Source organism: Carettochelys insculpta, chromosome 2, assembly GCF_033958435.1.
Source record: "Carettochelys insculpta isolate YL-2023 chromosome 2, ASM3395843v1, whole genome shotgun sequence".
NCBI classification, from domain to species: domain Eukaryota; kingdom Metazoa; phylum Chordata; order Testudines; family Carettochelyidae; genus Carettochelys; species Carettochelys insculpta.
In genome coordinates, this window is record NC_134138.1 from 96,122,999 (window position 1) to 96,150,355 (window position 27,357).

The following is a 27,357-nucleotide window of genomic DNA, read 5'->3' on the forward strand; positions in this document are numbered from 1 at the left end:
ATCCTCAGGCTTCCAGGCTAATGATTCTGTAACATAGATGTTGGATAATTCAGCCTATTCATTTTAGTTAGAAACTGCATTCTTCTTATAGTTCAGAGACGTTAATAGCCATTGGGTCACCAATATTTGCATTGCATAGTTCATAGAACATTCAGACACAGTATGAGAACTAGTCCCATACAGTCATGAGTAATGGAGCCATTTTGTCACTTTTATTGTAGAAACGGAGGTGGCCGCAGTGGGACATTTTGTGCAATCAGCATTGTTTGTGAAATGCTTCGGCACCAGAGGGCAGTTGATGTATTCCATGCTGTGAAGACACTGAGAAATAATAAGCCTAACATGGTGGACCTTCTGGTATGAGCTTTTTTAACTGCACCACTAAAAAAGAAAATGTTTCCTTTTATCATAAGACTTGGGGAGATTTCCAAGATTTGCAGTGGGAGTTGTTCAAAAAGTATGCAAGTCGTTTTCAAAAGGGATAATGGAATCACTTCAATTGCAAGAATATTTTTACACTGCTTTCTTCCCAAGGAGACTTTGTCTTTGTTCATTTGAATTTTTGAAATAGTTTAAAACTTTCAGCAGAACATCTTTATTAATTTGCCTTTCTGGCAATGCGAGCTGTGTGGAGAGCAGCCATCCCGCAGCAGAATAATAGTAATGTAAAATGAAATGCCAGATTTTCAAATTATATATTTTATAAATAGCTTAATCGCCTCATATTTATCAAAGCCTTGGATTTCAGTTTGACATCCAGAATATTGCATTAATTATGGTTGCTCTACCTCATAGAAAGATTAAAGGAGTTCAGAAACAAAGGGCCATGTGCAATTATTTTCTTATAGAGTGTTTTATTGAATCTTTTTTCATGCAGAATTGCAGAAACACTCGCTGCTGTGACACAAGAGCTGTAGGACAGCTTAAATCAGCAGGCAGTTATGTTCTGCTTTGTAGTTCTGTATTGGGAGAAGGAATAGACTTCCACTCAGTTCAATGTGATGGTCTCAGGACTTTCAAAACCTGTCTAGAAACCAAATTTTTAATTTAGAAGGACAGTGCCTGTGGACTTTAAAAGCAGTGCTTTCAAGACACACAGCCATAGAGTCAGGTTTTTTGAAAGCAGACTGGCTTTGATGGCAGATGCAGTATTTATGTAATTTTAGGAATCATAGCCCACTATGAGTTAACTGTGTAAACTCTGGAAAATAGGGATTTGGTTATCAGGGACTAAACTGTTTTAGAGCAAGTTTTCTACCCCAAAGTCCCAGGGAGGAGGCAGGAGGTTCCTCAGAACAGTGACACCCACCACCCTCACCGTGAACTCAGGAGAGATTTCCACTCCAGTCTGGCCTCAGGTGTTGAAAATCTTGAAAAACAATGGATGCTAGTAGGCTGGCCGAGCTTCTTAGGCATGATATGCTAGGAAAAGGGAGGGTTTCTTCCTTCTGTGAAGTAGGGCCAGGTCTATGTTTTTGATTGCAATGAGTCCCAGTGTGCCTCACCTCTCTTTTGAAGAAACTCCTCCTTCAGACCTACCAAGATGCCCCACATACACTACTGAGAATTAATGTCCCTTCTCAGAGCAGGCACCAGTAAGAGAGAAACTGTGCACGTCAGCATCTAGTAGGGGCCGGAGGTGAACTATCACCTTGCCAGCAGCAAGATGAGTGGGGGGAATGCAGTTTATGAGGCTGCCACTATGAAAAGGCAAGCTAGCAATGTAGGACTGTCAGCCATCTGGAGGCGAGGGACCTTCCAGCTTTTGTGATGTTGAGAGAAGGCCATTCATTTGGCTTCTGTCCCTCAGTTCAGAACTCTTGGGATGGTTCTAATTTTTATTTGCTGGAAGCAAAGAAAAAGGTGCTATTTTTTCTCTGTGTAGCTGTGGATTTTTACCTGGTATGGCTGCTATTCTCAGGTTTCTGAGAGTCAGAGACTACTGATACCTGCTGATCAAAGTGGGGGCACAATTCAAAGGTTCTGGCGGTATGCAGCAGGGTTCAGGGCAGGTGCTCAAGAAACAAAGGAATTGTGACTTCTAGAGCTACTTTTAATGTTCATGATTTACAATACCATGTAATAGCTCATGGATAGCTAAAAGAGAGCTACGTATGAAGAAACTCTGGGTTGAACTGATGTATTATATCAGTTTGAAGAACATCAGTGTTTACAAACCAGTCAGCATCCAGTGATGGCCAGGAATCATTTCCTCTCCATTTGAATCTTCTCTCTCTTCTGAGTTTATGAGGAGACATTAGCTCTCTGGGGCATGCCGACCCTCCAGGTGGGGATGATGTGCCTTCTGGTCAGTATGGGTCATCATTAGCAAACTTAGAAAATAAGATGTCATGGCAGGTGGACAGTGGTTTGAAAGAATTTTTGGAAAGTAAATTGAAACAGATTTCTGTGATCAACCTGCTGTGTTCAAGTCATGTTTCTGAGCTTGCCTGCAATTCCATTGTCTTTTTACAGTTCACTTTTAACTAGAGGTGGACTGAAAAGTAGTATGCAGACTCCTAACCACACAGAAACAGGAGGGGAACCAGATTTCAGTCCAGATTTCAACTTAATAGGTCAGGTTAATTTTTATAATTGGGCCAGTTCAGGACTCCAAATCCCAGCACTCTTGTGAAGTGGCTTCAGTTTGGACCCGTAGTTGAGGAAGTTGAATTTGGATCAAAGTTTCACATTTGAACAATGTTTGTTGTTAACTTTACAGAGGTTAATATTATGACTTTCCACTTCCTTATTATTTGGTATCATACTTTCCAACAGTAAGGCCCCAATCCAGCGAACTGTTAAGCACAGGCTCACATTTAAGCATGCGAGTAGTCCCACTGAAATGAGTGGAACTGCTCGAGTGTTGGGACTTGGGCATGTTTAAGTACTGCAGTGAATTAGGGCCTTTAGAAAAAGTGAAATAAAAAGTCATTCTCACAGTTTCAAGGCAGCTGTACTCGTGTCCGCCCCACCTCTCCATTTCACCAGCCCCACTGCCTCCCCTACCTCCCACTATGTCCCTGAGCTCCCACCCACCTCCCCATTGCCTGTGGCTCTGCTGCCTCTCCTGCAATCCCACCCTTCCCACCTCCTCCATTCCTGCTGCCTCCTCCCTTAACCCCTCACCATCCTCCATCACTTCTGGCCCCCACCACCTTCCCCAAGCCACCCACCCACCTCCCCATCCCTCCGCTGCTTCCCCAGGCTCCCTGCACTGCCTCCTCACACCTCATTCCCCAAACTCCCTTCTCCAGACTCGCATGCACCTCAGGCAGGCTCCATCATTGAACCTGCTGCCAGCCTGATATCACTTCCCTGCTCTGGGTACTGCCTTATTTTACAGTAATAAAAATTAAATGAAGTGGAATTGTATGGTTGTAGAGCACGGTAGCTAGAAATATCCATTGGACCTTCGAGAGCAGTTTTCTCAGCCATCCATCTGGGAATGTACCTTCACACTGGCCTCCAGACTTTATTTTATTTTCATCAATTAGAAAATGATTTCTATATCAAATAACAGCTTTTAAAACAATAATAATAATAATGCCTATGTCTTCTGCACTGCTTTTCATCAGTCTGTCTGTGATGGGGTAGACTAAGCCTCAACGCCCTCTAGAGGAGGCCAAAGGCCTTGCCACACCCAGTGAGGAGCAGACAAGAGGTCCTCAGGGAGGATAGAGTGGTTGTCTCAGTGGCAACCAATCAGGGCCCAGCAGGCCCATATAAAAGAAGCTGCTGGGCTAGAGCACTGGTTCCCAAACTTTTTGGTATCACAACCCCTTTTTGATTTTTGAGAAACCTTCATGTCCCGCCACCTCTTCTTTACCATCATTCAACTCCCCTTTTAACAAAAAATTCAATTTGAAATTTACAATAAACACAATCACTTTGTATAAAAATGTTATTTAAAATTAAAAATAAGCACAAATAGTTTTCCTTTTCCACTTGCGGGTGCCTGGTGCCTCGCCCACCAGATATCTGTGCTGCCAGAGTCACCTGCCCAAGTCCCACACCACCAGGACCAGCCACCCACTAGCCAATGACTCCCAGATATGCCACAGTGTGTGTGACTGCAGGATCTGAAAACCTTCAGTACACTCACTCACTCATCACAACGTTGTTCCTTAACTTTTAGAGAGATGGCTGCAAAGTGGAGGCAGCAGGACTGCACGTCATTCTTTTAAACCATCACTGCTGGGGGTTTTTTCTTTTTCTTCTAATTCAAAAGTAGTTATTGAAATCATTCACATACATTCTCTGGTCATTAAACACATGACTCTAAGTTGTGTGTGAGATTTGGATGAACAATAGAATCCCCTCCGATGTTTGCATGAGGCAAAAAGAGTACTGCTGATGTGACCATATCCTGCCTAACAAAACAAACAAGAAGTCCTGTAGCACTTTAGAGACTAACAAAATAATTTATTAGGTGGTGAGCTTTCATGGGGTAGACCCACTTCTTCAGATCTGGAGATAGTGCTAGATATCCTGCCTAGTTATGTTGTTCAGTATAAAGGTTAAATGTAGTGAGCCAGTTAGCAGGGTCATTATTACTACACAACAGTGCATAATCCTCATATTTTGTTACTTAATCCAAGTGCATATGATAGAGTCAGTATTTACTCCACTGACAGAAAATGATAATCTACTTGGCAGTACATTCAAATGCAATGTTTGGGACTCAGAATAGCTCACACTTAGATTCAGTGGAATAGCAAACATTTTTCATCAGCTTTTGGTTACACTGAAATGTAAATGTATTTTTATAAAATAAAGTTACTGATGAGTAGAAACATGAAAAGAAACAGACACAAAATACAGAGCCCTCAGAAGCCTACCAAGTGTTCCTCAACTACTTAGAAGACTAGATTGTGCCTTGCGCGTATGTATAAGCAGCCAGCAGGGAGGTATTAAGGGCCAGGTCCTTGCAGTTCCTCTGGGCCCCAAGAGATGCAAAGTGGTCCTATCTCTTCCTTCCCTTTTGTGAGAAGCACACACAGTTTGCTCACTAGGGTGCTTCTTCAGGGACTGTGCCTAGCTGCTCCCCAAGTTCCAGGTGACGCAATTCCATTATAAACACAAGCCTGTGTGCAAAGACAGAGTTTGGTAGCTGAAAATCCGATTGTGTGACAGTAAGACTCAAATATCAAATGTGTGTGCTTTTGTGTGAGAGGAGAAATAACTGGAGTGGGGGCTTGTGGGGATTTTGAATTAGGTATAGAGGAGGAATAAAAAAGAAACTGAGTGAGTTCATGGACTAAAATAACATGTATGAACTGGAAAATGTTAGAAACCAGGCAAATTTTAACATGAACATTACCACAAGGAATTCCAGTATCTATCACATCTGAGCTTTTTGCCATATTACTAAAGGTTTACGGATCAGTTTGTTTACTGGTTTCCAAATTTCCCATTATAGATATGCTTGCTTGGCTAAATCCAGTATTGGTGTAATACTCTCATCAGTGTCATTTACTCTATCAGTGATGTTAGTAGAAAGCTTTTTTTTACCTAACTGCAAATTGGTTTTGCAAATTGATTTACACTTACCAGATCTGATAGCAAATAATTTTAATGGGACAGAAATACTGGCCTCCTTAATTAAATTTCTTTTGTGACTGACTTTGTTTGGGGGATGTTTCTGTTGATTTTTCAGGATCAGTACAAATTCTGCTATGAAGTGGCTTTGGAATACTTGAATTCTGGCTGATTGCACAAGCAGCAGTGGTAAAGCTTCTCTACCCACCATGAACAAAGCAAGTTGTTTCATGATATTTGTGTATATGAGATGAAGACTTCTCAGTGTTATGCTTCTATTGCTTTGTATAATTGGCTCTTTTTAAGAGCTGGAGAAAATGTTTATAAAACTGCTTGCACTGCCCAATTACCACTGTAATGCCGCTGCTTGATACATATACAAATACACACACACAAACACATGGTGGTTGTTGGATACTGCATTTATGCAAAACCATGAACTTGGTAGAGCAGCATAGTCATATGGTAAATTAAAGAGCACAATTATATTCTTAATGAAGGAATTTGTACTTTTCTGTTATATTTTGTTGCCTGTGATCCTCTGTTATTGTCACAGCCTAGTGTACGTTTCTGTTTTGTGGAGAATGCTGTCTAACATTCTGCAAATATATTATTTTAGTTATATCTGTATACTAACACATGCATAAAAAATGAAGCCTACGTAGTTTATTTGAACTAATGAATACACGTGTCAAACCACATTAACTTTGTTGAATTGCAGTTTCTGTCCAGTTTATATCAGTTCAGAAGCAGTCTTGATAGAAATCCAGCTAGAAAATTCGAAATACAGGATGCTCAGATTAATATATCCAAAGCTTTTTTCATTTGTCTATATTGTAAATATTTTTGATTTCATCAAATTATTTATTCATTAAAAGATAATTTTTGTGAAGCACGGTGAGTGACAATCATTCTTACTAAGCCCTGGAAATGCTTACTATATGATATTGTAAACATTTGTTTACCTTCTATGGATTCTCAGCTCAATAAATAATTACATACATGATAAAATCTCATTTAATTTATAGTATCACATGGCATGTAAGTGCCTTCAGTTGAATGCCATAAAAGACTAAGTTCTCAGAAGTGCTGAGCCACCTGTCAAGGCAATTTGGCTCATCCAAAAACAGCAGCAGCAGTCAAGACAGTGACAGTAACAAAATAAATAAAAGTGCTTTTAAAGGGCATGTACAGACATTAAAGGTCTGGAAATGGGTCACTTCATAAAAGGAAGGATGGTCTCATGGTTCAATTCTGAAGTCTGCCACAAGCTTCTTTTGTGACCGTGAGTCAGTCACATAATTGATTTGTGTCTCAGTTTCCCCATCGATAAAATGGAGATAATACAGCTCTACCTTAGAACAATGAGTGCTGTAAGAATAAACAAGTTCGTGTTGGTGAAGTGCTCTCATATGACAATCATTATGGTTATATATGTAAACAGAACTTCCCTATTAATCCGGTTACTGCCGGGTCTGCTGCTCGCTGACAGTTTTCTGTAGTTAAAAGTCATTACTGTCATTGGGGTGGTGGGTGGTTCATCTTCATCCCAAGTACCCACCAGTGTTTTCAGAGGGATGGGCTGTAGAGAACGGCCATGCACACATGTATGACAGCCATACATTAAGTGCAGCAGAGAGCACAAGAGGGGCTGATTCAAGAAAGAAAAGTTTCCACGGTTTACTGGGACGCACATGGATCATGAGCCTTTCTCTTCTTCATCAGGATAGGATTCTGAGAGATCCAGCTTGGATAGAATGAACCTCAGATGGTGAACACACAGACCACGGCCAAGGCAAAATTAAGGTCTGGAGGCTGCTTTGATCGCTCTTCTCCACAGCAGGAAATTATAAAATCTAAATGAAATCTCTCGTAAAGATCCCAGAAGAGCCAATGCAACCTCCCTAAAGAAATGTTTTACAATGTATCTGGTGGCACCAGGGAAACTGTGATGAAAAAACACACTAACATTATGAAGTATGATACCTGGGGCCTGACCAGGGAGATCCTGACTCTGACAACTCTGAGGCCATTGAAGATTTATGTGACAAAATGGAGCACCTGATGTGCTATGTTTTAAGTTATCTACCACACCTTGTGTGTATCTTCCTGGAGCTGTTATAATCTGCTGTGAAATGGTAGAATCGGGAGTAATCCTATACAAATAATGGACTGATCCTGTATATGCATGTCTTGTATGCCAGCTCATTCTACCAGATGTTCAGGCCAAGATAATACAGAGGCCAAGGACATAATAATGTTTGTGAGGAGATTGTTTTGTTTCCATAGTCCATTCATCTCAAGGTACATGTATGTATCCAATTTTTATTAGAAGGTCGTGAGAAATGTAGCTTAGAATATGGGTGTGCTTAAAGGGTCATAAAAGAACAAAGGTGGTAATAAACAATGGCCACAAACAAGAATAGTCGGGAAGCTGGAAATAGGAGATGAGAGGAGTTACCTCAAATACAATTACAGGATTTGTGGACATATTTGTACTAGTTTAGGGAGATGCTTTCTCCAACTCCTAGCATGTAAGGTAAGTAAACAGGTGGAAAGCCATTTCAAAAGTTAAGTACTTTTTATCCATGTTACTAGATTTATGGGCTTCCTGTGGTGTGAGAGTTGGAAAACCATAGTTTTTTTGTTTGATACAGTACCTATCCACAATGTAGGAAATGCCTAAAATAGACATAAAGCAAATATGCCTAATAAAATTTAAATTCAAATATATGGATACCTATAATACAGCCCACAAAACCATTTACCACAATAAATAGGACATCACAGTTCATCCCAAATGTGCTGGCCAAAACCCCATTTTTGTTTTGTTTTTTCTGCCTCGGATGGGTTTCAGTATGTATTTTGACAACCCTTCTTTATTTCATTGTGATGTGTGGTTATTCCCCTCTCTAAAATACACATGCTGCTGTATGTGCCCATTTTATTTTTAGACACAAGTCTTTTAATAGAGTAAAATAAGAATTAAATGCCTTTTAATTTGTGACTGGGTTTAATTAAGACAAGTAGAGTCTGGTGCTCCATTAATTTTCTTTACATATAAACTCAAAAGTTTAGTTTTGAAATTATGAAACATTAACTATCAAACCAAAATCCTAACACTGAGACTTAATCATCCCAAAGTATTCATTCCAACAGGAATGACTGAAATTTAAATAGAAGGTTCAAATGAGTTTGGGTTGGTTACTGTTTTCTGAATGAGAGAGGGGCAGGGTATTTCAGCTCTTATTGGTAACTTTTATTTAGGCAGCTCACCAGGAAAAAATGGCAGTGTCAATGGATTTTTTTTCTGCCTTAAACACAGTGTTACCTTTGTATTTGTTTTTAAACCTCTTATATAAGACAGGAGTCTTGTTGTATATAAGAAAGCTTTAAGTATTTTTTAAAAGTGCTTGCTATGCTCTTCACAGAAAGGAATCTGAAGCTTTTGGAGGAATAAATTTTCTGGGTGGGATTTCTGAGAGCTACATAATCGATTAAGCTACAAATAAACCTGTTTTTAAGTAAGTAAAACATGTTAGGCCTGATTTACTCCCATTTACTCTAGTTTTACACCTGTGGAACTCCACTGACTGGAGCTTACTCCTGTTTTACGCTAATTTGAGAGCAACATCAGGTCCATTTCCTGTAGGTCTGACTTTCACCGGCACGTTGACTTGATCAGACTTTTTAGAGCAGTGTTCCCCAATTTTATTTGGCCACAGAACTCTTTTAAACTTGAAAGAATTTTGCAGAACCCCTAATAAGTCTTTTATATGGAGCTGAAAAAAGTGGACCGCAAATGAATAAGGATAATAAACAAATACTAAGACCCAGACCCACCTCCGCCTCCCCAGGATCAAACTGCCTCAGCCCCAAAGCGGCCCCCAGGACTAACCCATCCATCCAAAGAGGTTCCCAATCTAACCCTGCTTGAACAAACTCCACCCCAGCTAGCTCCTCCCATTACCTCACCCAACATGGTGGACAAACCTAGCCACTGTTGCTCCTCCAATTCTAGTCGTGAGGGCCTGATTTCATTGGCCGCTCTATGGCAATGTGAGAGGCCAGTCACAGCCAATGGAAGGCAAGGATGATGAAGGAACCACAGGATCTGTATGTCTCCCTTTCCAGGGAGCCATTGGCTCCTCTTGCCCTGTCCCTGTTGTGCACACGCTGGCTACTTTGTGAGCAAGGGGCTCTCTGCGGCTTCATGCCCCGCTGCTGCTGAAATAATGGAACTACATTCAGTTGGTTTAACAGCCAGATCCCTCCTGCTGCCCTGCCAGCTGTTACATCAATTACATTTAGTTCTTCTTTTTCAGTGGTGGCAAGGCAGGGAACTCCAGAGGAGTCAGCGGCAGCAGTGTCCAGAGCCTCAAATGACTCCACGTGCGGCTCCGGAGTTGCAGGTTGCCGACCCCTGATTATATCCTATTTATATTTGCCATAGTTAGATTTTTAAATACAAGAACTCACACAACTATACTATGTTCGTATGCCATCACCCACATTCTCTGAAAGTGAGTATGGGGATTTACGGTCAGGCAATCGCAGCACTGACTGTGCGCACAGCGCTGAGTTGTGACGTCATCATTCCCACTCTCTGGCTAAGCTGGCATTACACAGAGACACATTGTAGCAAACACAAATGAAAACTGTGTTTAATAAAATTCATAAATATTCATTATTTTTGAAATCATAAAATGTTGTTATGGAATTTTCTTGTGGATGCCTTATTTTCACTTCATGGAACCTGGGGATTCTGTGGAAGACCATTTGGAAGTTTGGGAAGCACTGTTGATCTTTGTCATGGAGTCACCAGCCATGTACCTTTTGTACAAAGTAGCAAGTAAAGAGAATATAAAAGCCAGCAGAACACATGGATGGCAATGGGCAGTTCCATTTGCATTTGTTCAAGACTTAAAAAAAGGCTTTTGTTCATACCTCCTGCAGGTTAATATAGTATTTTGATAGCTAACCTTGTAAATGTGTTGTGAATAGTTATTCAAGTTAAAAACAACAAAAACTCCGTGGTTGGACCTGCTAGTTGAGAACCTGACAGTTTCGAGCAGACACATGTGGGAATAAAAATTCTCCAGTCTGGGCATTTGCCTGAGAAGTCAGTGGGTCAGCTTTGTGGTGGTGTGGATTTTAAACACAGCAGCATGATTTTTAGCTGTCTGTGGCTTATTAAATCACTGATGGGATGTCAACCACTAACAAAACTCCTGTTCTCTTTCCTGTGTATGCAAAGTGTAAGTGGAAATTAATATTTTAGGCTTATCCACAGGCTTAACTTTAGCATTTTGATTCCTGAAATAATTTCCATTTATTTAATTATCCATTTATTTAATAGCAGGCTAATGACTTCTAATTTCACCTATAAAATCATAATCTTTCTATGAATTATTTCAATTATGTACATTAACTACTGCAAAGAGGACACAACTGAGCTCAAAGCCCCTTCGCCCTAGGCTGTCTACAGACATAGAGTAGCTGCTATTTCCTGGCCAAGAGAGCTAATAATCAAAGCCTCCAGTCCTGAAATCTCTTTGGCATGGGTTCTGTTTTGCACACGTGAGTAGTCCCGAGAGGTCAAGTTTTACCAGTCACGTACAGAAAACTAAGCACATATGTAACAGATGGGGATCTGAGATCTTTGGCTCCAAGTCAACAAGACACAGAAGGCTCCAGAATTGAACTCTGCATTGTCTTAGTATCATATGCTTCCATTACAAGCCACTTATTACTTTTAATCACACAACTGAAGATCGAATGAAAGGGAATTTGAAGCTCCACTAGCAGAAAGTATTTAGGACTGTCGTATTCGGTCTGTAAAGTACCCAGGATTTTTTGCGTGCTACAGTAAAAGCTCTGTTATCCAGCACCCCCAGGGAACGGGGAGGCGGGGATAGTCAAATGTACTGGATATTGTGGAAATATCCAGCCAGGCCCAGGCTGGGAAGCTGGCTCCCAGTCCTACTACAGCCGCCGACCAGACAGCTGGCTCTACAGTCACCAGCCCCTGCAGACAGAGGATACGGACATGTAACCAGCCACCCCAGCAACCAGCCCCACTCCACCAGTCCCAGCCAGAGGCTCACCAGCAGAGCAGGTGCCAGTTAAATGAGCATACCAGTTATCCAAATTCTGGGAACCTGGCTTTTACTGTATATAAAAAATAAAAATTACTACAGTTACAAATTGTTTGCCATGTTAATCCCAGGATCTGAGAGAGATGAGATGGGTGAGGTTATTGGACTGCCTTCTGCTAAGGAAAAAAACAGGCAAGAGGGTTTTTTGGTTATTCTTAGTGTCTAGCTAAGTGAAGAATTTAACTTCTCAGGCTCATTTTTTGAAGGTGTTGGTCAGGCTTCCTGAGAGGACAAGGACTGCCACCAGCTTAAGCATGAACGCTTTGTGAAAAGCATTCATCCACAAGTGATAGGGGATTTTGTCATTTATCCTGGCTCTGGGTGCATTCCATCAAGGTCATAATGATTGTCTGATTTTACCCCCCATAACTGATACAGGGGGGCAATCAGTTCATTGCGTGAGGTATACCATAGGTTGTGATAGGCATGTGCGGGCCCCATGGATCTTTGACATATGTGTTCTAAGGAGACAGTGGAGCTGTCTGCAAGCTTTCCATCTGTTGGTATGGCAGGGTCTAGTGCCACTTTGAATTGGCTGTTCTACAGGGAACTTTTCTGATGATGAGCTTGGAAAGGCTGGAGGGTTGCTTGAAGGCCAGAAGAAGTTCAGAAAAAAATTTCTTTCAGGATGGTATCCCCATCTAGTTTGTGTTGTACTTGTTTGATGATACCTATACGGGTTCCAGTGTTGTGTGGCAGATGAATGTATGGGTGTATGGCCAGGAGGGGGTATTTTCCTTTACGAACCTAGTTCTCACAGGGTATTTAGGTGTCCATGATACAATCTACTTCCCAGGGGGAACACCCTTGTTTGGTTAAGCCTCTTTTTACTGCGTTAGGGTGTATATCCTGGACTTTCTCCTAGGAACCCATTCTGTGGTGTCTGGGTGGCTGGCTGAGGACAAGAAAGTTATTGGTATGTTTTAATGGTTACTGGATCTGTGAAGGTAAATGTGGTAATCCATGGATAACAATTTTGTATTCAAAAGCATGGGAACAGCCATGAAGACTTAGCTAGGTCCCCAATAGGCCAGCTCTTTGTGGGCTAAGCTGAGGATGAATGTTTGGATAAACAAAACCAACGATATAAGTGAGCTCTATTGCTGTTATTTTCATTCTCTGGACAAATGACTTAAACTCCCTCACAGATTTCCACCACCATGTCAACAGTCACCATCCTTCTGTCCCATGCTCTCAAGCATGCTCCTACATCAGCATCAGCTTCCTGGACACCACAAGCAGCAGAACCCTGCAGATCACAGTTACAGGCTACTTGTCAGTGGATGACCAATTGAGCTGTTCCTTCCCCAGCAGCAGCAGCAAGCCCTTTAGCTTCTCAAGGGAGACTTTTCCCCGGTGGCAGCAGCAAGCCCAGGTGTGGGCCAAGGGAGAGGGGGATCAGTGGATGACCAGTTGAGCTGTTCCTTCCCCAGCAGTAGTAGCAAGCCCTTTAGCCACTGGAGGAGACGTTCCCCATGGCAGCAGCAAAGCCCCCAGTGGTAGCAAAGCCCAGACTTTCTTTCTCGAGCAACTGGCAGCACCGAACAGCCAGCACATCTTTTCGTGGGCTGGGGGCTACCCACACAATGTGCCTGAGCGTGGGAAAGACCCAGACTGTGTGGCACCAGTGGGGGAAGGAAGGGGATTCGCACACAAATGTAAACCCCTGAGAAGATGTTTCTCAGCATGTTATGCAAGCACAGTCCCCAGCACAGCATTGTTGATGTGGTACGGCGTGTCGGGCTGGCGCCAGGCAGTGCAGAAAAACATAGCACGTGTACAGACAAAACTGTGACAAAAACCCTGCAGGGGCTATTTGAATGGGTAGATGCACACACACCACTAACAGCATAGAAAGAAAGAAGCCATTTCTCAGGCTCTCATTCTAACATAAGCCCACAGCTAAAGGCTCACAGCTCCCTCTTGGAAATTCAGGCTCTTCCTGTTACTAGAGAGCAGTGGCCAGAGCAGAGCACTGAGAGGGGCAGTGTGGGTTACATACAGGACACCTCTGGAGGCCAATAAATTCACTTTTACGATGTGACACTTCCACACTTGTATTTAATGGAACGTCTGAATTCACCTTTGCTGCTATACCCATCTGGTAACTGCTGTTTTATAATCTCAAGATCACTGCACCCAAAATCGAGCTAATGGTCTTCACAGTGAAGACACTCACATGGTAAAATTGAGCTAACTGAATAAAATTTGATTTTATCTCGTAGTGTAGATGCAGCCACGGTAAACCAACAGATCACCACACCTACCTCACAGATCCAGGAACCAGTTCAAACACACCAAAAAAATCTACTGCCAGACACTCAGATACCATGGAATATGCTCCGAGGAGACCATTAACTATAGTGAGAGATTGCAAACCACGTTGGACTGGGGACTCAGTGCTCATTTGGTGTAAGAAAGCACAGTCTCAAAATAGACACAGGAATATATCTGTTCCCAAGCTGCTGTGTTTGCAACCTTTTCAAGGCTCTGTGCTGTCTGTGGTCAATTTTTATGGCAGGGTCTACTCAGCTTACACTACTTTTTTGTGTTGTCCCTGAACAATCCTGATTTATAGTATGTGGCAATCAATATAAAATGTACAACCCACTGGGGCTGAGAAGTCTTGGGAGTGAATTATAGATACTGCCTTGTCTGGACACATGTGAAGGGAAATGAAATTTGATGTAGGTCCTTGAAGGCTTCATTATCTGCTATTTTTTCTTAGTATTCTTTGTTCTTTGCAATTCTGTGTAGCGCCCTGTGAAACTCCTGCAAGCAAAATGTAAGCAAAATGACCTTTGCTGGTCATATATCGTAGCTTTCTTAGCAGCACAAACAACATAAGACCAAATTTATTCTTGGTGTATCCGTTAACTTCAATGGTGTTACAGGAGGGATAGATTTGAATGCAGCCACCTATGTAGATGTTTTGGACTTTATTGTATTATGTACAACCATGAGAACTAAGACCATATTAAATAAATGGACAATTGCAATTCTTCAGTGCATAATAATATAAATGATTAACCATCAGGAGTTCCTCTTATACACTATTGAGTTAAAATGACTCATTTGCCCTGTGTTAATAGTAAAATGTTAGCTTTAATTTCTGATGAGCCCAAGGTCTTCAATCCTGTTCCAATCAATAACTGGTATTATAAAACATTAAATAATTTAATCACAGGAATTCTGAGGCTGATCCCTTTATTATGCAAGTTCAAAGTAATCACATAGCATTAAATAGTTCTGTCAATCTTTGCACAGTCTATTACCTATGAGCTTTATGGCTCTTTTTTGAATTTAAACTTGTCGTTAAATGTAAACCCCTTCTCTGCTTCTCTATGGCTACGTCTACATTAGCCCCAAACTTCGAAATGGCCATGCAAATGACCATTTCGAAATTTACTAATGAAGCACTGAAATGCATATTCAGTGCTTCATTAGCATGTGGGCAGCCACGGCACTTCAAAATTGACGCGCCTCGCGGCTCGTCCCGACAGGGCTCCTTTTCGAAAGGACCCCGCCTACTTCAAAGTCCCCTTATTCCCATGAGCTGATGGGAATAAGGGGACTTTGAAGAAGGCGGGGTCCTTTCAAAAAGGAGCCCCGTCAGGACAAGCCGCGCAGCGGCGAGGCGCGTCAATTTTGAAGTGCCGCGGCTGCCCGCATGCTAATGAAGTGCTGAATATGCATTTCAGTGCTTCATTAGTAAACTTCAAAATGTCCATTTGTGTGGCCATTGCAAAGTTTGGGGCTAGTGTAGACACAGCCTATAAAAGGCAAAAGAAAAACCTTCATTTTCTTTTCCAAGTTAGCCAGACGTCCTGTGACACCTTATAGACTAATAGGTAATTACAGATGATGAAGCGGGAGTCTTTGCCCACGAAAGCTTATGCTCCAAACTACCTGTGAGTCTATAAGGTGCCACAGGTCTTCTTGTTGTTTTTGAAGATACAGACTAACTCCGCTGCCTCTCTGTTACTTTTCCAAGTCAGCAATACTCCTGTGCTAAAAATAATTAGCTCCCTAAATAATGCCAAATGTCACCATTGCTAAAAATGTCTGTGCTTTGCTTGTAACTCTATTTACACATTGTCATATTTTTCCACAGCGTTGTCTTGTTTAGACTGAATGAGAACTAAGAAAATCTATTCCCTTCTGCAAAATCTCTGATTTTGCAGACTCCAGCAATTATCGTCCACAGCTCCATCCCTCCCGCTGTGTCTGAAATCACTGAGATGATAGTACTTGGACAAATCTATAGTCCTGTCAATAAAAATAAACACATGAATCCATAAAAAAAAATCTAGCTTCTGCAACCTTTATGCAGCCAGTGTTGCGCTCTACTTTTTTTCTTCAGCCAGTGCTCACTCTGTTCTTGAAAAGGCTGCAACGTAGATGCAATCTTTATTGATCTGAAAAGCAGAACTTGTGCTACTTTAAAGAGTACTGTGTGACTGTTGGTATGCAAAACCTACTGTCCAGGTCAGATGTCCCTTACCTTCCCACCCTTATCATTGCCAAGAGGTTGTCTTACAAAGTTGTTACTCTGAGGCTTGGTGCACACTAGGAGATTAAGTTGAATTTAAGGAGCCAAGTTCAATTTTATAAACTATCTATCTACACCCCAGCACCCAACAGGTTGATTTTAAGGGACACTCTATGGTCAACTTTTGTAATGCTGACCTCCGCCCCCAACCTGAAATCGAATTTGCAAAGTGAAACTATACAAATTGAAACAGCAGCGTGAATAAAATTGATTTCTATTAGCCTTTAAACTATCCCACAATGCCCCTTGAGGTGTCCTTTCCAGTCACCGTTCCACCACTGCTGCCGTCTAGATGAGCCGGAAGTAGGTGACAGGAAGCAGTGGTCATTTGGCCCTGGAATTTTGATTAGATTTCCTTTCCTGTCTGTCCAGCCTGGCGAGCAGATGTGTGGATCACATCTCTGTAGCCCACTTAGCACAGCTTGTAGCCATGACGTCCCAGGATCGCAAAAGAGCCCCAGCATGGAGCCATCAGGAGGGCTTAGTCATTTCAGCTATTTTTATCTAGCTCTTTTGCTATTTAATAGCAAAAGAAATGCTATTTATGCAAACATTTTGTGAGGCATGATAGAGAGAGAGTACAGCAGGGACACTCAGCAGTGCTGCATGAGAATCAAGCAGCCGAGGCAGAGCTACCAGAAATGCAAGGCAGACAATCGGTCAGTCTGAGGCCTCACCCCAGACATGCCACAGCTACGAGGAACTTCATGCTATTCTGGAGACAAACAAAACCTCTTCCCTCCCCGCCCCCCCAAAAGTTGCATCTACTTCTTTGTTCATGGGGAGGATGCTGAAGCACATCCTGATGTGGAAGGGGAGGATGACAGTGGAGTCAACGTAGAGGATGACAGTGGAGCCATTGCGGCGTAGAATTAGATCCTGAAAGCCAGGAGCTGTTTATCAAGCTGAAGCCAGTGGCTCCTGTCCCCTTAAATAATGAGGCAGCTTCATAGGCCAACCTGGATCCTTACTTCTGGTAAGCATGCTTTTTTCAACTGATAATAGTACGTTGCAGTCATGGGGTGACAGACCCCACGTCCTCTGCTACCTCCCCTGGTACTGAACAGTTTTTTTCTTGTGCAATGAAGACAGCGTACCATAGTGTTGAGGGTAAACCTCTGCCATAGAAGACCCAAAATCGTTTTGCCAGGAATCATGCATTCTTCAGTCTTCAGAGCGACCTTGAAGTTGCAATATGTTCTTCCATAGAGACAGCTCACGATTATATCTGTCACTATGGTCATTGTTCTGAATAAAGATAAAAATGTTGCTATTGCTAATTAGATTAATATTTCTAATTTTTTTTCATCAGCAAACGACCCTGGCAAAAGACAAAGACGGCCCAGTCCAGCAGATAACAGGCCGCTTCCAATGTAGAGGAAGAAGAAGACCCGAAATGAATTGTTGAAAAATTATTTTGATGTAGTCACAAAGTTAAAAACAGCGCTCTATGACTGGAGAAAAAAAAATGATGGACACTCAAGAATGAATGCATGACTCATTCAAGTCCTTAAGGGACGGGCAGACAGAACTAATTAACTCGCTTGTAGAGAAATCACAATTACCGACCTCTGCATTAATTGAAGCTGTGCTTGACAAAAAGTCAGCAAACCATCCGCCCCCCCCAACAAATGCCTTATGATATGCCCCCCGCCCCATCCATCCATACACATTACCTTCCCCTTTTAGAGGGGGTGAAGGCCATGGAGAGTCCTCGTTTATAGCCCGCCCCCCGCCCCAAAATTGACACCCACCAGAAGGCTAACCTTTGACTATAACCTTATTATCCAGGTTTAGTCCCTATACCCCCCAAGCTTCTATTAGCGGAACCTAAATAAAAACATTATTTATTGGGAAAAGAGTTTTGTTTATTGGTTAGCATGCTTTAGGGTTGGGTGGGTGGTGAGGGTTGTCTAGTAGTTGGTGAGGCGGGTTTAATGAAGAGCAAGGGAACATTATCGTGGTGGGGGGGGTAGGGTGGGAGGTGGGGGGGACAGAGGATGCCAGTTAACACCCTTCACACTCATTCACAAACTTGATTTTTCAAGGCATCCATGCTTTCCAGTGCCTCTGTCTGGGCTTTCTGTTTTCCCTTGGTCTTGGTTACTGATAATTTCTTGCCATGATCTCTGCCTCAGCAACCCTGTCACCTTGCAAATGCTATGAAGAATACAGCAGGCCCCAATGACAAGGGTAGTGGTTTCTTCATTGAGGGCTAAGGGGGCCAGAAGGCACTTTAACCACGCGTCTAAATGGCCAAAGGCACATTCTACCACCATTCTGCATCTGCTCAGCCTGTAATTAAGCTGCTCCTTAATGATGTCCAGGGCACATGTGTAGGGCTTCATGGAACAAGAGGTAAGTAGGCTCACCCAAACTCACTATGGCATTTCCACAGCCTCAGTGTTAATCTTCTGTTCTGGGAAGTAAATAGCACCCTGGAGCCTTCTAAACAGACCAGAATTCCTAAAGATTTGTGCATCATGCACCTTGCTGATTACCCCACATTGATGCTGGTAAAATGACCTTTGTGGTCCACCAATGCCTGCAACACCATAGAAAAGTACCCCTTGCAGTTAATGTTCTCTGAGGCCTGGTGCCAGGCTGGGAATGTGCATTCGATCTATAGCCCCACTGCACTTAGACAGCCCCATGTCCGCTATCCCCTGCTTTCCTCAGAGTCACTGTCTTCCACAGGGGAAGCATGTTGCTCACCTTGAAACCAACACCCACCGTAGATTTACCTACTCCAAATTAATTGCCCTCTGCCCTATAGCTGTCTAGCATTGCAAACTTCCAAGGAGCAATTGCCACACACTTAACTGCCAGAGCAGGTCTCATTCTGGTATTACTATGCTTCAAGGCAGGAGACAGCAGTTCACAACGTTCCTTGAAAATGGCCTTGCACATGCAGAAGCTTCGCAGCCACTGCTAGTCATCCCATGACTGAAAAACGATGTTATCCCACCAGTCGGTGCTTGTTCCATGGCTCCAGAACCTGTGCATGCTGTACAGCGACTCATACTGCAGGGGGTCTTATCTTCAGAAGATACTGTATTGCAATGTGGAAACTGAGCATAATACACTGCATCAAACTTTGATGTGTATCAGGATCCATGTTAGTGTCTGTAATGGTGGCTGGCAGTCAAGATGAAAGTGCCAGTTTTTATTTTATTTTTTTTACAGCCGGAAAGGGGAGGCGAAGCAAATGCATTATGGGATGACACCATCAGAACCCCTTGTGGTGCCATTTTTGTCCCATAGGATACTGGCACAAAAAATCACAGAATCACAGAATCATAGGGATGGAAGGGACCTCAGGAGGTCCTCTAGTCCAGCCCCCTGCTTCAAACAGGATCAGCCCCAACTAAGTCATTGCAACCAGGACCTTATCAAGCTGGGACTTAAAAACCTCGAGGGATGTAGAATCCACCACCTCCCTGGCAACTCATTCCAATACTTCACCACCCTCCTGGTGAAGTAGTTTTTCCTACTATCTAACCTACACCTCTCCCTCTTCAACGTCAGACCATTACTCCTTGTTCTGCCATCTGATGCCACTGAGAACAGTTTCTCACCCTCCTCTTTAGAGCTGCCCTTCAGTAATTTGAAGGCTGCTATTAAATCACCCCTAAGTCTTCTCTTCTGTAAACTAAACAAGCCCAAATCCCTCAGCCTATCCTTATAGGTCTTGTGCTCCAGCCCCTTAATCATTTTTGTTGCCCTCCACTGAATCTGCTCCAGCAAATCCATATCCTTTTTATGCTGGGGGGGGGCCCCAAACTGGACACAATATTCTAGATGTGGCATCACCAGTGCCGAATAGAGGGGAAGAACTACTTCTCTAGATCAGCTCGAAATGCTCCTCCTAATGCACCCTAGTATGCCATTAGCCTTCTTGGCTACAAGGGCACACTGTTTACTCTTATCCAGCTTTTCATCCACCATAACCCCTAGGTCCCTTTCCATTGTACTGCTGCTGAGTCAGTCGGTCCCCAGCCTATAACAGTGTTTGGGATTCTTCCGCCCCAGGTGCACCACTCTACACTTCTCCTTGTTGAACCACATCCGATTTCTTTTGGCCCAGTCCTCCAATTTATCCAGGTCACTCTGGATTCTCTCTCTACTCTCCAATGTATCTACCTCCCCCCGCTAGTTTTGTGTCAGCCGCAAACTTGCTGAGGGTGCAATCCAGTCCCTCATCCAGGTCATTAATAAAGATGTTAAATAACACCGGCCCCAGAACCGAGCCTTGCAGCACTCCGCTTGAAACCCACCACCATCCAGACATAGAGCCATTGCCCACTCCCCGTTGGGCCTGACCATCAAGTCAGTTTTCTATCCATTTTGCAGTCCAAGGATCCAATCCATACTTCCTTAACTTATGGACAAGAATGTTGTGGGAGACGGTATCAAAAACTTTGCTGAAGTCAAAGTATATCGCATCCACTGACTTCCCAATGTCCCTGTTACCTCGTCATAGAAGCTAATCAGATTGGTCAGGCAGGATTTGCCCTGATGAATCCATGTTGGCTATTTTTGATCAGTTTCTCCTCGTCCAAGTGCTCCAAAATGGATTCCTTAAGGATTCCCTCCATTATTTTCCCAGGGATTGACGCAAGGCTGATTGGTCTTTAGTTGCCTGGATTGTCCTTCTTTCCTTTTTTAAAGATGGGCACTACATTTGCCTTTTTCCAGTCATCCGGTAGCTCCCCCGATCTCCAAGCATCTTCAAAGATAATGGCCAAAGGTTCAGCAATGAACTCTGACAATTCCCTCAGTACCCTTGGGTGCATGAAATCCAGACCCCTGGATTTGTATACATCTAGTTTTGCTAGAGAGCTCAGCACTTGTTCCTTCCCCACAGATGGCTGCTCTCCACCTTTCCATACTGCATTGTTTAGGACTCTCATGTGGAAGTTGACTTCATCCGTGAAGACTAAGGCTTTTCCTATATAATTTGTCACTAGGTTACCTCCCTCATCCAATAATGGCCCCACACCTTCTCTGATAACCCGTTTATTGTTAACATGCCTGTAGAAACCCTTCTTGTTACTCTTCACATCCCTTGCCAGCTGCAGTTCCAATTGTGCTTTCGCTTTCCTGATTACTGCCTGGCATTTTCCAGCCATATGATTATACTCCTCCTTAGTCAACTGTCCACATTTCCATTTCTTATATGCATCCTTTCTGAGTTTAAGCTGACTGAGGATTTCCCTGTTAAGCCAAGCTGGTTGCCTACCACGTTTTCATTTCTTACTGTGCAGTGGGATGGTTTGTTCCCGTACCGTCAGTAAGACTTCTTTACAATACTGCCAGTTCTCTTGAACTCTTTTCCCCTTCATCTTTGTTTCCCTTACTATGCAATGGGGGCTGCAGGAACTGTGGGATAGATGCCCACAATGCATTGCTATTGCAATCAGATTCAGGCAACCACATGGGAACACACTAAATCAACAGTCTGAGCTGTTCAGAATACTCAACCTTGATTTTATAAAATCTAGTGTTAAAAATAATTTAATAATAATTAATAAATTCAACTTGTAGTGTAGACATACCCGCAGTCTCTTTCTCTATTGCAATGATGAGTGCAAGAAAGAGTTCTTCTTGGCCATCTTTTGTTTGCTCTTAAATAACAATCTTGTCACGTTTGCACTCGTACTAAGACTTTATCATGCTGATGGCATTGTTCTTACTACTAACCTTCTTTCCTTTTGTTAGCAATATGTTGAGTCAGATCTTCATCTGGTATAAGTGGCCATGACAGCAAAGGCATTTATCCTCTGTATTTTTACATCTAGTATACACCTTGAAATCTTTCTCGCGCTCTTTAAACATTCATATTGATTACATGGGCTTTCTGCTTAACTGAATCTTTTGTGAAGAATTACACGCTGGCTCATTACTGATACTGCTAGTGGAATTGTAAATTAATTTGTTACACTTCATTTGGACCAGTGGGATATAATTTGGTCAAACCTTTCACATAAAACCATTAGCTGCTCTTTATAATCAGGCAGCCAGAACAATACTGTGATGTAATTTTTCATGCTCAGGATTGTAAAATGTATTAAGGTGCCACTGGTTATGGCTGAGAGGCCGACAGGCAAGAGCAGCCTCTTCCCTTTACAATTTATGAGAGTTGACACAATGTGGCACCAAATTATTCACCACACAAATTAACTTGAAATATTCATACATGCTACCATGGGCCAAATAAATTGTATATGCTAATGCTAAATATAAATAAAATAAATATTAAAGGTTTGCTTTTGATTTTAGTATTCCTAGCCAGTAGATAACTTTCAATACTTCCAACAACTTGATAAACAAGGTGCCAGCAGCATTTAAACTGAATCTTCAGTCTTTGCACATATTAAAAGGCATGTCCTGACCTCCAGCATAGACCAGTGTGTACCAAGCACAAATGAGAGGCTTATTTTCAAATGAAACACATACACACCTAACGATGAGTAAATGTAAAGTATATGTATCATGATAATGGTAACGTTAACAATTAGGGGCATGGATTTTTTTTCAAATATTAAATTAAATTAATTATTAATAAATGGGAATGACTATGCCTCTATAACTTTTGGCTTTTATCAGGTTTCCTAACCTTTGTCCATTAGTTTTTAAATTGGAATGAGCTTGAGAGCTCCTATTTAAAGGGTGCTAGTAACTTGGCAAGTTTCATTCTTCCTGCAAAATGAATGCCGTGTTGGCATCATATCTATAACTGCAGTGTTAATTGTGGGAGCCAGTAGGCTGGAAAATTGACAAGAGATGAGATTGTTTGGATAAGCTAGTTTTAGGGATCTTTGCGCTCACTAAGTTGCCAGATAGTTGTTGTTTAGATTTCAAAACTAGCTCTAGAAATAAATGTTGCAAGGAAGGAAGCTTTTGGATGTTAGAATGCAACCCCCACCATGCCAGGCTTTGTTGGGATCAGTGGGAAAAAGAGTAACAACTCCTTTAAGACTGTGGTTCTCAACCAGGGATAGGCATCCCCCTCAGGGTGTACGCTGGTCTTCCAGGGAACGCATCAACTCATCTAGAGGTTTGCCTAGTTTTACAACTGACTGCACAAAAAAACCACAAGTGAAGTCAGTACAAATTAAAACTTCATAAAGACAATGATGTGTTTACACTGCTCTAAATGCAGTGCACTGAAATGTAAGCATAATATTTACATTCCAGGAGATTAGTTTTATAATTATATGGTAAAAATGAGAATGTAAGCAACGTTTCAGTAATAGCGGGCTGTGTCACTTCTGTCTGATTTTGTAAGCAAGTGGCTTTTTTTTTAAGTAAGTGCAGTGAAACTCAAGAGGTGTATGCAAGACAAGGGAGGGGGTACAGTTGTCTGGCAAGGTTATGATCCACTACTTTCAGGGTCCAACCCCACTTTGGAAGTCAGGCAAGAGGCGATGAGACGCTGGCCTAGGTAATGATACTCAGGTAAGCCCTTGGCTCCTGTACACTCCCCCTACTCCTACCTCTCCCCACAGCTGATTAGCAGAGCTCACCCTTCCACCCAAGGAATTAGTATAATAGTTCTGAGGGGCTGGTCTCCTGTGGGCATTCCACTAGTAGCCTTTTTGGGCAGGGAAGAGATTAGGAAGAATTCTTTTCATTCTCCAGCAGATTGTTGTGGGTGGGGGTGGAGTTTTTGGTCTTCAAAGTTAAGTTATCACAATTTAGAAGGTGGCAAGAATCCAGGTTAGTATTTGTTCCAGGGAGGGCCCAGTTCTCTGAGAAACTGGAACTGGTTGTGGCCTTAAAGGGAAGACATCTTCTAATGAATCTGGGGAACAGGGCCGAGAGCTGGTAAAGCAGGGGGAAAATGCCATTTCCCTGGTTCCTTAACCCTTGTATGTGGGAAGGATTGTTGAGGTCCTAGGAATAGATTGTGTTCCAGCTGGGGGTTGTAGGGGGAAGGTGGGGGGCTAACGGCAGCCCTCTTCCAAGTAACACTGACAAAGGAAGGACCAATGAGCTGCACCATATGAGCTAGTGTTGGATATTGCCCAGCTGAGTTACATTGACAAAGTTCATCTTACATCATGTCTGTGTCTCCAGAACAACAGAAGTCAAATTGGCAGAGTAACAACAACTGAGGTAAGGTTGCTCATATACAGTCTGCATTCCACAGGTGGCAAGTGTGCTTGTAATTTCATAACTCCACGTGACTCTTCCATCACTTGATAACTCAGCTGTCAATAGATAGTACTGAATTTAGCCTGTCAGGAGGTGCCAGTTGTGCTCATAGTGCTAGTCATTTCACAGTTATTACACAGTATATTTTGCCAGCAAATGCACATATAAGAAGGGTGCTTACATCACAAATCAGACCATACGGCTGTATATGTTACCCTAGACTTAGTTAAAATTTGGAGGCATGCGCATCTGAATGGGCTTTTCTTCAGAATGGTATAGGTCAGCGCCACCCACAGCCCAGGGAGGTTCCATTTTGTGGGCCATGTGACATTTTGTTTGTCACTGCTCATGCAGATTCGGCTGGTTTTCTTTGAACTAGGCTCTTTTAATTTCCTACAGGTATTACAAAAGTGACACACAAGGAAAGGAATAACATGTGACATGAGCTGTGTGCTGACTGCACACAACATGGAACTGTGAGAAATCCAGTGCACCCAAACGCTGCAACTTCAGTGAAGCCCTGGAACTCAATGCGCTCTCCCCTTTGGGAGTATGTGCCCAGCATTAGTGCACAGACTGGGCAGGTAGTGGCACCAAAACAAAATTATAAACAACAGCTGCAGATAACTGCTGTAAGGAACCGTATGATTTCCTTCTAAAATTCCTCGTGTTCGCGAGATTGGTTGACCTGGCCAAAAAAAAAAAATCCCTCAAAATGTTTTTTTCAAGAAAAAATTGCTTTTCAACAACTCTGAAAATCTTTATCAAAAAAAGTCCATTGTATTTTTTTAGTTGTTCATTGAAAAATCCAAATCTTGAAAACTACAAAATGTTCAGCATATGGTTTTTCAGTGAAAATGTGAAAAGTTAAAAAAAAAAAATAGTTTTCAATGAAATTTTGCACAGGAAAAAAAACTGGGACCAGCCACAGTACCAAGTCTCAGAATTATATGTAGGGTTCTGATATAGTTTCCTACGAGCTAATGCAGAAAGCCAGTGACACCGTGATACTGTGCACATAAAACAGAACCAGCAGCATCTGGCCTACACGGGCTCCCTGTATTAAAGAGACAGAGATCTGTCAGGCTTAAAGTTCAGTCTTTATCTCTGAAAAGCATTTAAATTGGTGTCCTCAGCTCAAGCATTCCTGTTTGCACAACTTAAGAATTTTGTGGTGCCCAGGGGTGACAGAAAGGCCAAACTGATGCAGCCTTTTTCACAAAATGACAGCACCTCTCAGGCATTAGTTAATGAAGCCACATGCATCCTCTGCTGTTGGAACAGTGAATATCATTAACTGGATGTAGTCTCTCATTTGTAAGAAATCGTCGATCTGCCAACAAAGCTTCCATGTCCATAGCTCCTCCAGAGTGCTCCAGGGCTTCTCTAAAGCGCTGTCACGTTTTTGTGGCATGCATACAAGCCAAGGAGCTCATCTTGCTTTACGCCACTATAAAGGGTAGGGCTCACTCTTCCAAACTAAACAGTATTCTGACTCTTGACCAAAATGTCCTGGATTTTGATTTTGGCACCTTAATACTAGTTTAGCTCAACAGCTACTTCCTATCGCCTAGGGCACATTCTTCTACTATGTTTTCTGTGGCACCTGCTGGTCTGATGATCTGTGGGCATCACCTTTGCAATATATCCATCCTGTATTGCAGAGCAACAGGCAGAGCCTAGAAGTTGAATCCATGCGTCCCAGACAGCAGAGTAGCTGGGTACGCGTGCTGTGAGTCTGCCTGCTAGCTTCCAGTGCTGAGCACTTTGGAGTTGAAAAATGTAATATATTCTCCACATGATTCAGTCACCTCCACCATGCAGGTGTGACATGACCTATTTTAGTTTATTTTATTTTTTGAAAACCACATTGGTAAATTAGAGGAAGTAAATTTTAATCAAAGAGGAGCCACTGGAATCTTGAGCGCTCAAGTTATCATCACGTTGACTGTGCAACCAAGATAGAACCCTTGGCGCCCTCAGTAAGATGGCTGCCCACAAAAAGCTGCATGGCTGCAGTTCGCAAGTTTTAAACCATCCAACCACCCCTTAGTGGCCATTGAATCATATGCAGCCATCATCCCTTCCCAGCATAAGAGGTGACTGTTGATTCTCATCCGGCACTGGCACGGCACCCTTCAAACAGCCGCTATGTAAAGCACTTCTGGAGCGAAAACATGAAAACAGTCCAGACCATTTCCCTCTCAATGCCATAGGAAAGGTCATCAGCTAAAAGATTTATTTTGTATCCAGAACAGAATCCCATTAATCTCTGTCGCAGAAGAACATTAGTCCCTTTGTGTAGCAAGGTTTTACTTATCACACAGAGGCTACGTCTACACGTTCCCCAAACTTCAAAATGGCCATGCAAATGCAAATGCCCATTTCGAAGTTTACTAATGAAGCGCTGAAATGCATATTCAGCGCTTCATTAGCATGCAGGCGGCAGCGGCGCTTCGAAATTGACGCGCCTTGCCGCCGCGCGGCGCGTCCAGACGGGGCTCCTCTTCGAAAGGGCCCCGCCTACTTCGAAGTCCCCTTATTCCCATGAGCTCATGAGGGGGAATAAGGGGACTTTGAAGTAGGCGGGGTCCTTTCGAAAAGGAGCCCCGTCTGGACGCGGCGCCAAGGCGCGTCAATTTCGAAGCACCGCTGCCGCCCACATGCTAATGAGGCACTGAATATGCATTTCAGCGCTTCATTAGTAAACTTCGAAATGGCCATTTGAATGGCCATTTCGAAGTTTGGGGCACTTGTAGACATGGATAGTTTGCTGCTGAACTTGTATAGAGATCTGTAAACACCTGAAAAATGAGCAGAGTAAGGTCCAAGGTCTGTGGAACACAAATTGCTATGACAGTTGCACAAGAATGAAAGGCACTTTCCCCATCTGTAAATGGCTGTAATCCATAAAATTGCAGGTTAAATGCTAACCAAGGCAGGTTC

At 42.6% G+C, this 27,357-nt stretch overlaps 1 protein-coding gene across 10 annotated transcripts in view; it reads left to right on the top strand.

Moving 5' to 3' along the window:
- PTPRM (protein tyrosine phosphatase receptor type M) overlaps positions 1-6,533 on the top strand; it is a 743,228-nt gene extending 736,695 nt beyond the window's left edge. For all 10 annotated transcript variants that reach the window (XM_074987422.1, XM_074987431.1, XM_074987423.1 and 7 more), the window contains 2 exons: positions 222-357; positions 5,660-6,533. In XM_074987422.1, the coding sequence (XP_074843523.1) occupies positions 222-357; positions 5,660-5,713 (190 nt within the window). In that variant the 3' untranslated portion in view covers positions 5,714-6,533. The remainder of the gene's footprint in view (positions 1-221; positions 358-5,659) is intronic.
- The last annotated feature ends 20,824 nt before the right edge of the window (positions 6,534-27,357 follow it).